Source organism: Rhipicephalus microplus, chromosome 3 (genome assembly GCF_043290135.1).
Source record: "Rhipicephalus microplus isolate Deutch F79 chromosome 3, USDA_Rmic, whole genome shotgun sequence".
Classification (NCBI taxonomy): domain Eukaryota; kingdom Metazoa; phylum Arthropoda; class Arachnida; order Ixodida; family Ixodidae; genus Rhipicephalus; species Rhipicephalus microplus.
In genome coordinates, this window is record NC_134702.1 from 15043044 (window position 1) to 15055871 (window position 12828).

At 44.5% G+C, this 12828-nt stretch overlaps 1 protein-coding gene across 3 annotated transcripts in view; it reads left to right on the forward strand.

The window, feature by feature from the left end:
* ari-1 (E3 ubiquitin-protein ligase ariadne-1) overlaps nt 1–12828 on the forward strand; it is a 39220-nt gene that overhangs the window by 14872 nt on the left and 11520 nt on the right. For all 3 annotated transcript variants that reach the window (XM_037432928.2, XM_037432924.2, XM_037432942.2), the window contains 3 exons: nt 191–297; nt 1194–1308; nt 6993–7442. In XM_037432928.2, coding sequence (XP_037288825.1) covers nt 191–297; nt 1194–1308; nt 6993–7442 — 672 coding nt within the window. The remainder of the gene's footprint in view (nt 1–190; nt 298–1193; nt 1309–6992; nt 7443–12828) is intronic.

Here is a 12828-nt window from a genome sequence, read left to right on the forward strand (position 1 = left end):
ATTCGACCACAGGCAAAAGCGAGAGTTTCAATTTATTGCCTCTTTCTTGCTTTGCCGCAATGGTCAAACTTTGTTATGATTGAGATTTTTGATGAGCACACTTTGTTATATTGAAATTAGAAATGTGTTGATAAGGCCATCTAAACCATGAAAAAGTGTAGAGACTAATTGCACAGCCCTTCCTGTGCAGTGCAATCGGTTGTTGCGGTGGTGTCCCCAACCTGAGTGCAACAACGCCATCAAGGTGCAGTATGTGGATACACAACCGGTCACATGTTCATGTGGCCACACCTTCTGGTGAGTAATGTTCATGATAGATCTTGTCAGAAGGTCACCTTGGGGACTGTTGCGTGGCGTACCTGTTTTTTACCGCAGAATAACCGCTGCTCATTAAGCTGACTGGATTCTGAAAGAAGGTGCATGGGGGAGACTGAAAGTTTGGTGGGCAGATGAGAATAAAAAGGTTGTAGATATAGTGTAGCAGCAGAATGCATTAGATCGGTTGATTAGCGGAACATGTGAGATGTTTTTGCCTTGCAAGGGGCATGGTCAGGCTGATGATGATGATATCTGTTTTGTGTGCTTGTCTTGATGCATGAAACCTATGCCCTGTGACTACACTGTATTGATTATCTCAAACTGGTCGTATCTGCAAGCATTGTACAACCGTGACACCTAAATACCTTACGTGGCTTCAAGGTGTGTAGGATATAGTATCTTTTTCTATATACAGTGGCACTGGCTAAAGGTAATGTTGGGTGCCGTGTTTTACATAAAGCTTGCTCTTGCCACAATCTGCGAGCCTATTCTGCCATTGATGTGCAGCCAGGTTGCCATGGTATATCATTGCTCTGAGGTACGGCAGCAACATCTGCTGTTGGACTGACATTTTTGCATTGTTTTTGCTAAATAGCTTTGCAGAAAGCTACTACTTAAACTTAGTAAGTATTGGGCTACCATTGGGAGTTTGAAATCAAATTCATACTTGTGAAAACTTGTGAATAAGTTCACTTGAAGTTCAGCTCATCATAAAGATATACTGGCACTCTTACTGTGATCAAAGATTTAGAAAAATAAAAATTGATGTCACTTATTTTATTGCCACCTAATGCCACGAAATCCACCGCTTCCTCAGTGTCCCTTCAGAGGTAATGGGTGTGACTAGTGTCCTTACCCCAGTTTTGCCTGTGCAGTTTTTCTTGCGGTGAGAACTGGCATGACCCTGTCAAGTGCCACCTGCTCAAGAAGTGGCAGAAGAAGTGCGACGATGACAGCGAAACATCCAACTGGATAGCAGCTAACACCAAGGCAAGTAGCTGGTCTCGGTGGTCATTATTGTAATTCCAGAGTTTTCCCATTGGCCACTTAGGCAGCCGTCTGTGGACTACTGTGCACAATCTAAGCCATGGGATATTGACGGATCGATAAAAGTGTGATTTTGAAGAGTTGCTTTTTATTCCCTCAAATTCATTAGTACTACAGACTAAAAGGGCCAGATAAGTGTGATGTTGACTGGAAAACGGCCGTCTGGATGGCAGCAAACATCAAGGCAAGTAGTCCGTCTCGGTAGTCGCCATCCTCATTCAACAGCTCTAAACGTTATATCAGTTTCCTCCACGACTCCGCTGGCATATTTCCATCATTGATATGGTGTGTTGAAATATATACTAACATATTGCAACAGAAGTTATGTAGCAGAGCGTCGGACCTACGATCTCTTCCTCCGCAAGGCACGCCACGAAACCACTAGGCCACGGAGCGCAAATTATGCAGCTTGCTAATGGCGAGCCATTTATATTCACTATATACCATTGGTGGTCCTCAGAGCTTGGCAATTTCAGCGCGTTTTCATCATCAGTAGTGACATGGCACAAAGGGCGCGTATTTGGCACCCTTTGTGCCATGTCGTTGCCCTGCACGTTGCAATGTGCAAAAGCTTTCTGAGAGTGTGGTAGCTTTCACAAGTGCGCTTATCTCATGATTGGGGGGCTTTGTACCTATTTTGTTCTGACCGCAAGTTTGCTTTGAAGTTACAGTGCTAGGCAGAGCTTGAAGGCCACTTCGTTTGCTTGCGCTGCCACTTTTCCAAAAGCAGTGTGCTGCACACACAAGAATTCTCATTGCGACGATTGTTCGCCATCATCCTGTGCATACTTGTTTTGTACTTCTTTCTGTTTGTTTGAGCAGCACGCTTCAAGTGTTGAGCTGTGATGGTTGTAAGCGCGTTCGTCCTGCGTGTGCTCATTTTATGTGTGCTTTCCTCTTCAGGTGCATGCTGCAAGTTTTCAGTTTTGAGCTGCTTGTCGTTCTTCGCGTGACATAATTCGTTGCTGTAGCATGCATTTTTAACCCTCATGGGGAAACGATGCACAATAAATGCTCAACTACATCTGTGAAGACATCGTTCACTTTCGTGCTATACCAATTCCTAGGCAGAGAGATCAGCTACGTCTTTTTACCACTGGCCACTTGTGCAGCCAGCTGAAGGATTATCTCGAAGATTAAATTGCTCCACTCTGTAATATCCAATCCTTGAGATATTGGCAAATTTGATAAGAGTGTTATTAGGAAGAGTAGCTTCTTTTCTTGTGACTTCTTAATATCTTTGTTAAATGTGCATAGATGGGGTAACAGAGCCAGCTTCGATAGGTGGCATGGCTCATCTAGACTATTCACTTCACGTTTCCTTGTATTTCCAGTCTACATCTTTGTTAGTGTTATTTTGACAAGACCTGCATAATATATTTCAAGTTCTATCTATAGCTTTCTTTGTGTATGTTTATTGCTTGGAGCAGGGTTTGCTAAACCTGGCTCTGCGAAGGGTGTTTTAGAGTTCTATGTGTGGTCATAGTGCCACTTCACACATCCAACGTGCAAGTTGGGGGTCCTCCAGTCAAAATTCTGTTGTCACAGACAGCTTGGTGGGACATACGGCCAAAAAAAAAAAAAAAAAAAAAGCAGGAAGTTGCATTTTTTTAATGCAACTTGATCCCATTTCACCTCTATTAACATTCAATTTATGCTGGTATTAATGATAACTTGCATACAAGAAAGCCATGAAAAGTATAGGAGATGTTTTTATAGTAAAGTTAGGCTTTGACGAAACCTCAAGGGGCCGAGAAAATGTTTCATTATAAGGGACTGTCTACTGTCATTCACTGCTTTTTTGTTTTGTGTTGCAATAAAAAGCGTTCCATCTGAATTGTCTAACCTTGCAATGGCTTCTCTGTAAAGTGTGTAAATATTGTGAAAACAGAATTTTTTTATCTTCGTTCGGTCTTCTTCCATCGGTTGGATAAATGCCCACAACGCGTGTCAGGGGAGGTGATGACAATTGTATTGCCGGTGAAATTTGCAAATTGAAACTGCATGCGGTGGTGCAGGCTTCTGCTCGTTTGTTTATAAAGAAAACAAACACTTAGTGGTCGTTTAAGGCACGTGCACACCTTTTCGTTGTTCATACGGGTGGTGGCAGACGCCGTGCTTGGGTTTCTCTGCCGGTTGTAGGCAGGCATGCAGGCAAGCGAACACACTACTAGCAGCGCGCACCGGGCGCCTATTTGGAGGCGTGAGAAAGAAATAAAAAATTAGTCTCTGGAACAACCTGAAGCTGCTTCAAGTGCGTAAAGTACTATTTCAAGTTATACACGTTTGTTTCTAAGCAAAATTGATTTGCCTGCGAGGCTTTCTCGTCCTACCAGTAGATTGACCCTATAAAGTCTACTTTCAACGTCAAGTTATAATTCCTTTTTTTGTGCGACAAAAGCATGCTCGTTGCTGCCGATGTGATCATCAGTCTTCTCATTTGTGCCACAATCAGAAAAACTTTTCCAAGCGGTAGACAGTCCCTTTGATTAACAGTTTTGCTAAAAGATGAAGAGGGGCGTAGCATGCAAGGATGAAACCAATCATATCAGAGGTAGTTGTTTCATTTAAGCAGCAGTTTCATTTGTGTTAATTTCTGTTTGCTGAGAGCCTGCTGTAATTATGATGTAACTGCGAAGAAAGTGAATGGAGTGATGACTTGCCGGTGGCAGGGACTGAATGTGCGACCTTCCAAAATGCGTCCAGTGCAACAAATGCATTATTCAAATGGCGCAGCTTCGATCACTGCCAGTGGCAGGTTATCTCTCCATCCACTTCACTTTCTTCGTAGTTACCTAATTACTGCAAGTAAAATCCCCTACACTTTGCTTGGCTCATTTGTCATTTCTCAATGATTCTGCACTTAACAAAGAAACAATCTTTTAAAGTTCTCCGTTCAATAATTTATGCTGCTGTCATACAGTGTGCTGCTGATGGTAATTAAGCCCAATCGAAATCAAGTTGTTCAAATGCGATTAAATACCGTATTTACTCGATTCTACCGCACCCTCGATTGTAACGCGCACCCGATTTCCACGACGGGGAAAAAAAAAAAAAAAAAAAAAAAACGTAAGACATCGATTGCAACGCGCACCAATTTTTCTCGCTGGCCCGCACGATCATACCACTCGAAAAAACGACTCCTTTTGGTAGCGTCTTTCATTTAAATATGAAGTACGGGGGAAGCTTGTGCCCATCTGACGTGCAACAGAGCATTGCCGTCACTCTAGTTTTATCGTGGCCCGATGTCAGCACGCGAACTTGCTTCGCAGGTTTCTTCTCGACGGTTGTGTTGCCAGGCATGGCGAAGTGATGAGGCGTCTGATCGGCATTCCCGATTTGCCCAAACAGGTAGCGTCTATGGGCTTATAAGTAAAATAACAAAGGCAAACTGTACAAGCACATAGAGCAGCGATTCATATTCGAAAACAACTGCGCGAGACAGGTGTGCACCGTAAGCCAGGGACAACACCACAGAGTGATCGCGGCTCTGCGACAGCCGTTGTTGTGCTGCAAGTTTAGGACGAACCTCTGAAAACTGTGAAGCTTTTCTTCGTACTCCTCCGGCAACTTTTGGCATATGCCCATTCGCCTTCAGAGGGAAAATCCTTTCTTCTTCATAAAGTTAGTTAACCAGCTCCTGCTCGCTTTGAACTGGCTCTGCATTAGACCTTTTTCTAAGGCTAATTGCATAGCCCGCACTTGGAGCATTTCTGTCGTCACGGGCCGCTGTGCCGCTCGCTGCTCAAGCACATACTCGCCGAGCAGCTATTAAATTTGCAGAAACCGACCCTGCTGTGGTCCACTGAAGCGTGAAGCTTTGCTGTCGACAATCTTCTGCTTTTGTTTCCGCCAGTCCCGCACGCACGTTTCGGGAACTTCGAACGCTATGCGGCCCGATTTCCGTCCGTTTCGGCACACGCGATGACTTTTCTTTTAAAAATGGCATCATGGTGCACTCGTCGAGTTTTTGGACTCGGCCCTTCTATTCCGTCGATGCTAATGCACTACAAGATGACGAACTCCTCAATACACGTACGAAGTGCCGCACATGAGAAACACATAGGCAGAAATGGCCGACGCGCCATGCCGACGCACGTAGGGGGCGGTCATTTTGGAAATGCCAATGGCAATAAAATGACCATATTCATTTTTTTTTGCACTCGATTCTAACGCGCATGCGATTTATGAACTCAATTAACCGGAAAAAAGGTTTGCGTTAGATTAGAGTAATCACGGTACATTCTGCACCTCGCATAATGGAGCCAGTCATGCCTGATAAATTTGATCCGGTTTACGTGTGCTCGCAATCAAAAGTACTCGTGTGACACAGATAATAATGATTCAGAGAAACATATTTGCACTTAATTTCAGAATTTGAAATTTTTGCACACCGCATCTGCGGGCATTGTAGTAGCAATATACCTGCATGACTTTGAAAGAAAGCTTTTGTTTTCATTCATTGTTTCACTGGGCTGAGGCAATGTTGCAGACAGCCTTGAATTTTTGTCAGTAATTTTCTTGTATGTCAGTGACAATAGCGGCTCTTTTTTCGTACAGTGTGTGCATGCGTAACAAACACAGCAATTGAGCATTATTTGCGGCTCATGGTGCGAGTGGTTTTCATAGCAGTTTTTGTGAAAACTGGTTAGTAACAGCTGTACGTTCAATAGTATGTCTAAAGGGCACAAGAGGTACTGCTCTGTGCCAGCTATGGGCTATGTAATCATTTAGGCTTAATTTTGGGACCAATAATTTGAAAGCTATTCTGTAGCACGATTAGTATGCATGTTGCTTTAATTTTTCTTGAAATAAGAGTTTGTATGTGCATTTGCCTAGTCTCCATTTGCTATGTGTGGTGCGCTGAGAAGTAGCTGCATGGCTGGCATGCACTTTACGCCAATGTGCAGTGCAGTGAAAAAAAAACTTGCTGGTCTATGTGTATCTATTGCAAATTCTCATCGCAAGTGATTGACATCCAGATTAAAGACGGCTAACGACACTATCAGTGGCTTGGAATACATTCTCCACTGGAACTCCTAAGGCCCTGACTGTTACTACTGTAGTCAAGGTGTTAGAAGTTCTAGTGCAAGACAAGTACGCAAAGTAAATTTTTTTTTTTTGGGGTTTAACATCCTATTTTCACGTTCTTGGTGATCACCTTGTATATAAGCACTTTGAGCATGTGCTGTTCATGCATTCATAAGCCTTGATATTACGTGCAGTGGTCATTGCTGGACAGCAAATATTTTTCCCTTTGTGTCTGAAATGCTGATTGCTTTGCTCAAGTGATCGTTGTGGTTTAGGTTCAAAAGCAGTGAGTGCATCAATCTTACAGTGCCACTTTACCGTTTCTCCAGTTAGACAACACAGCAGGTACCAATAGCCAGAAGACAAATTTCCATATGACAGAAAGGTTAACTGATCAGGTGCACTCATATTGTCAATTCATCGTTTCTCAATGGTACTTGACAAGCTGCTGACCGTGGCTGTACCCTGTAGTAATGTCCAAAAACTGATCACTCAGTTTCAGTGGGATTAGCAATACTACTTAAACCTTTGCTCTACTGTGTCTCACTGAGCATACTGCTTAAGGAGGCTGAAATGCACCCTTTCCTAAAATTCAGGAATGCCCACGGTGCAATGTGACGATCGAGAAGGATGGTGGCTGCAACCACATGGTATGCAAGAACCAAAATTGCAAGGCCGACTTCTGCTGGGTTTGCCTGGGTTCCTGGGAGCCGCACGGCTCGTCGTGGTACAACTGCAACCGCTACGACGAGGAAGAGGCACGGGCTGCACGAGACGCACAGGAGCGGTCGCGCGCGGCGCTTCAGCGCTACCTCTTCTACTGCAACCGCTACCTGAACCACATGCAGAGCCTCAAGTTTGAGCACAAGCTGTATGCGGCCGTCAAGGAGAAAATGGAGGAGATGCAGCAGCACAACATGTCCTGGATCGAGGTGCAGTTCCTCAAGAAGGCCGTGGATGTGCTGTGCCAGTGCCGTCAGACACTCATGTACACCTACGTGTTCGCATACTACTTGCGCAAGAACAACCAGTCGGTCATATTTGAGGTACGTCTGTCTGTCTCTCGGAAAATCTAATGGCTCCCCTATACAGAAATATATGTAATAAGAATTTCTATTAGTATTGTACAACAGTATTAACAAAGGTGCTAGAAATTAATCATGAAGAGTTAAAGCTGTGTCTGTGTGAACAGCAAAATTTTGGGTGTGAATCAAATTTGAATATTGAAGTGCCAGTGCGAATTGAATTTTCTTGAATATTCTTTAAATATCTCTAGAATACTTTTCGAATACTTCAAAGGAAAATTGCAGACAAAAAGCTGTAGAGTATTGCTGAGCATATTCTTATAATATGACAGCACGAAAGTATTTCTCATGGCTAGGTTGATGGAAGTTCTGGTGCGTTGGTGTTTTCATAGTTGTTTTATGAAGAACGAGTCAATAGAGAAACCAAATTGTGTTTATTTATTTGGTGCAACTAAAGCGTTGCCAATAACACTTCACACATGAAATGCAAAGATGCTATTTTGTCGGCCTCTCCTCTTTTAACTTCTGTGAAAGCCAAACTGATGTGGCGGACAAGGGTGTGCTCCCTTCGAGTCCAAATCTGCCTTGCAGATTTTAATGTGCAAGAACATCTGAAATTTTAATGCTAAAAGCTTCTGGCGTTTGATTTTTGAGACTTGCTACTCAAATTTCATGTCCAAAACAGTAGGTTTGTGCGAATATTCGAACGAATAGCTGAGTATTCACACTTGCTTCGGTTCGTATTTAAATTATCGAATATTTTCGAAGTATTCGCAACGAAAAAAATAAATGTACATTAAACTGCATGTTACTGCCTGTAAAGGTGGTTTCACTGCAATGTAGGGGTGTTAAATAGAAAAAACATCAATTCAAGAACAATTCGCTTTGCCGTGAAGCCCCCCCCCCTTCAGATATAACAGCCCTGCAACATGATAAGACAGATAAGATAAGATGTAGTCTTGCGCTGCGCAAATATGTTGAGGCCCTGCAACACTTACTGAACATGGTCAGAAAATGCTGCCGATAGGTAGTCGAGGCTATCGAAAACACACGAGGCAAATATTGTAGCGCAGCACGTGGCCTGTAATTCACAATAAATTTTCAAAGCTAGAAATTACTTTCTTTCCTCGGCAAATGACTCTACAAGCTCAAAAGTCACTGGGCTCAGCCAAGAAGAAATATACAGCTCTGGTCACAGGCATTGGCTGATTTGAGCATGGTGCACTCGTCGTTACCGGGGCTGCCGCTTGTACACAAGTACGTGCGCGATCTCACTAAAAAGCCACATATTCGAAGAAAAAAAAAAAGAGGTGCTCAAGGTCACAAGGTGTGTGTAGAATATTTTCTTACGCCGTGCCATTCCTCCCTGCTTAGCTTCCAGCTACAGTTAAACCTGGATATAACGAAATTGATATATTCCCGAGAAAACTCGCTATAAAGAGGATTTCGTTATATGCAGGTTCGGTACGAAAATTCGGAAAATAAACTCGCAAATTAAACGAAAGGTGGGACCGAAGGCAGAGCTAACCCAAAACACACATTTTACAGGAAAAAAACACTGTTATTGTTGTGATAGCAATTATATGGACGCTCTCGACGGGTTTTTGCTGCTGCCGCCGTGTTCCATAACAAGTCCAAATTGATTACCGTATTTACTCTATTCTACCGCGCCCTCGATTGTAACGCGCACCCGATTTCCACGACGAAAAAAAAATCGTAAGACATCGATTGCAACGCGCACCCATTTTTCTCGCTGGCCCGCACGATCACACCACTCGAAAAAATGACTCCTTTCGGGAGCGTCTTCTATTTAATTATGAGGTACGGGCGAAGCTTGTGACCATCTGACGTGTAACAGAGCATTGCCGTCATTGTAGTTTTACCGTGAACCGATGTCAGCACGCGAACTTGCTTCGCCCCCTTCTCGACGGTTGTGGTGCCAGGCATGCCGAAGTAAAGAGGCGCCTGATCGGCATTCCCGATTTGCCCAAGCAGGTAGCCGTTGTTGTGCCACAAGTTTAGGACGAACCTCTGAAAACTGTGAAGCTTTTTATCGTACTCCTCCGCACAACTTTACACATATGCCCGTTCCCCTTCGGAAGGAAAAGCCTCTCCTCTTCATAAAGTTGGTTAGCCAGCACCTGCTCGCTTTAAACTGGCTCCCCATTAGACCTGTTTCTAAGGCTAATTGCATAGCCCGCACTTGGAGCAGTTCTGTCGTCACGGGCCGCTGTGCCGCTCGCTGCTCAAGCACATACTCGCCGAGCAGCTCTTTAATTTGTGGAAACCGACCCTGCTGTGGTCCACTGAAGCCTTTGCGTGAAGCTTTGCTGTCGACAATCTTCTGCTTTTGTTTTCGCCAGTCCCGCACGCACGTTTCGGGAACTACGAACGACCGCGATGTGGCCCAATTTCCGTCCGTTTCTGCAGACGCGATGATTTTTCTTTTAAAAGCGGCATCGTGGTGCACTCAAGTTTTTGGAGTTGGCTCTTCCATGCCGTCGATGCTAATGCACTACAAGATGATGAACTCCTCAGCACACGTACGAAGTGCCGCACATGGGAAACACATAGGCAGAAATGGCCGACGCGCCATGCCGACGCACGTAGGGGGCGGTCATTTTGGAAATGCCAATGGCAATAAAATGACCATATTCATTTTTTTTGCACTCGATTTTAACGCGCATGCGATTTATGAACTCGCTTAACCGGAAAAAAAGTGCGCGTTAGATTCGAGTAATTACGGTACATGCCCTTGCGCATCACAACTTTTGCGAGTGGGTAAAAGTGTGCGAGCGCTGCTGAAGCAGAGGTCAAATGAGTCTGCCCATCTCTATCGCCTGGAAAGTGCATAAGATAACATCTCCCGTGTGTTAGAATTGCCGTTGAATGTTCAAACAGAAAGTAAACCACCCGTCCTGAACGAGCATGAAACAACGTGAGGAGGGAAGTCGCTCGAGTAGTAATAGTGAACTTGGATTTTCAGGGCAGTCTCAATCACTGGCACGCTTGCTATCTCGGTGAGTAACAGTGCGGTTTCTACGCGAAGGGACTGTGTGAAAAGAGCACTTCTCTCTTGAGCGGCCGTATTTGCTCACACCAGCGTTTTGTAGCAGTTCTGCGATATCGGATCGAAAAGAGTTGGCTGCCAGCCTTACGTCCTTTTAACGTTACCATTTTTTGCTAGCGCGTTCATTGCATTCCATTTAATGCGCCGTCGTGTTGTTGCCAGAACTAATCAGCTAATCGCGAAAGCTACCAGTCTGCGAACTCGCGGCGAAAGACGAAGTGCATGCTGAGTCGACCTTCGAATATCCGTCGTCACCATGGTCTCGGAGAGTTGCCATCAGCGCCTAATCTGACTTCCCCTCAGTGGTGAAGACACGGTTGTCCGAAATTAAAGAAAGTCAGAGTTTCACCGCAAGGGCGAAGCAATGTGATAGCAACAACTTGGAATCAACGCTGAGAATGGCAAGCAGATCGAAACAGGCAGCGCGCTGCTCACGCACAAATGATGCACGAAAACAACATACACAGGACGAGAGCGAACGAAAAATGTTTACCGCTCGACACTTAACGCGCTGTTTAAACAAAAACGAGGCATAAAACATAATCGCAGGTACAGATATACCGTATTTACTCACGTAATCCTCGCACTCACACAATTCTCGCACCCCCCACATCGCCCAACAAAAATACGATTTCTTTTTTTCCTCGAGTAATTATCGCACCCCCGAAAACTGCTGCAATAATGTCGTCTGCTCTTTCCAGCCACTGATGATGATAGCGCACGTCATCTGGTGCCATCTCTTAAGCATCAAGAGTACTATTGCACAGATATTCAATCCAACTCAAGCCAAGCCAAGCCAAAGTGGCCAGTGCGCGTTGCGGTGTGTTTTGTATGTTGTGTCGGTAACCTTGTCAAGTTATGAGGCGATACTGAAGCTGTACAGCTGCTTTCAAGTTACAAGTGATGGATAATGCACTAAAGAACGGCAACAGGGCCGCCGGTAGGCCCTTGGGATTTATGGTAAACTTTATTTCTTAAGTAGGAAACTGCGGAAAATTCTGTTAAATAGCCATCATCCCAATACTGACATCCCACGCTTACCTTTCGAGGGCTCCTGTTGAGCAACGAACGCTACCGCAACGTCCGCAAGCTTTGCGTATGGTATTCTAATTCTCGACTATTTGCTTCCACTTTTTGTGTCTCAATTAATTCTTGTCTTGTGTTGAACCTCTGCTTTTATTGTTGAGGTAAGTTTTAATTAGTACTTCTTAAAGCTTGCTGTTAGTTGTTGGTGTGAGAATCCCGATTTGCGGCCACTTCGTTTTCTTTTTCGCTCTGTACGTTTTCGTAGAAAGGTTTCCCCGCATAATTCTCGCACCCCCCAACTTTTCATCGGTTTTCTGGCAAAAAAAGTGCGAGGATTATACGAGTAAAATACGGTAAGTGCGAACCAACAATGTGCCCCAGTGTTTTCTTTGCTGTGTTAGAAAAGCGCACTCTTTTCGCAATGGTGGCTGTCCAGCGAGCGAAGTGATCTTTGTGCACCCGGCAACTAAATGCAATCGTTCCGGTCAAAGTCGAAGGCACGCGATTCTCTTCACCAAAGGATAAGCTTGCGCACACAAGCATCTACCCCCCTCCCCCATTCGCCGGGCAAAGTACGCTTGGGAGATAAGCAGGCGTTGGCGAATCGTGATGAACTGGGCGCAGTGCCCGAGCTGCTTTTTTTTTTCTTGAGTTTTCATATATATGTTAATGGCGGCAACGATGGTAGCAAACCAGCTGAGACTGTCCATATAATTGCTATCGCAATAATAATAAAAAAAAGCAATGCTGGACGTCGTCGGGGGCTGCACCATGCGTGCGCAATTAAACTAGGCATGTGCGCACGGCGTCGAAAACGAAAAGCGAACGACGCGGACAGCGTGGAAAACCATTTGGTAAAGCGCCCTCCATGTGCAGCGCGGCCCTGCATATGTGACGCTGACTAAAAGCGTGGCACTGCCACTGCGCAAAAGTAGTTTTCTTTTTTTATTTTTGTTTGGAGGAGGGGCACAAACCCACGGTTTGTGCCCCTCCGCAAGCAGGTTAAGTTAAGCAGGTTTAACTGTGTTTCATCAAGACAAGAAGAGAGAATGCAGTTGCAGCGTGCGTCAAATTTTTGGAACTCCGCTCGTACTAGACTAATTCTAGAAACTGGCGGCAGTAAATTTGTGAGGCAACAATCATGTTTACTGGCTCCATGGCTACTTGAAAAAGTGTTGTAGGGCACCTTTAAGGGGGGACACGGGTCTTGGCAATAAAGAAACGCCAAAAAAAAAAACTATTTTTTAGTTTGGTGATTTTCATTATCTTCATATCATTCTGCACTTGCCAGCAAAAAATTAACTCGAAATG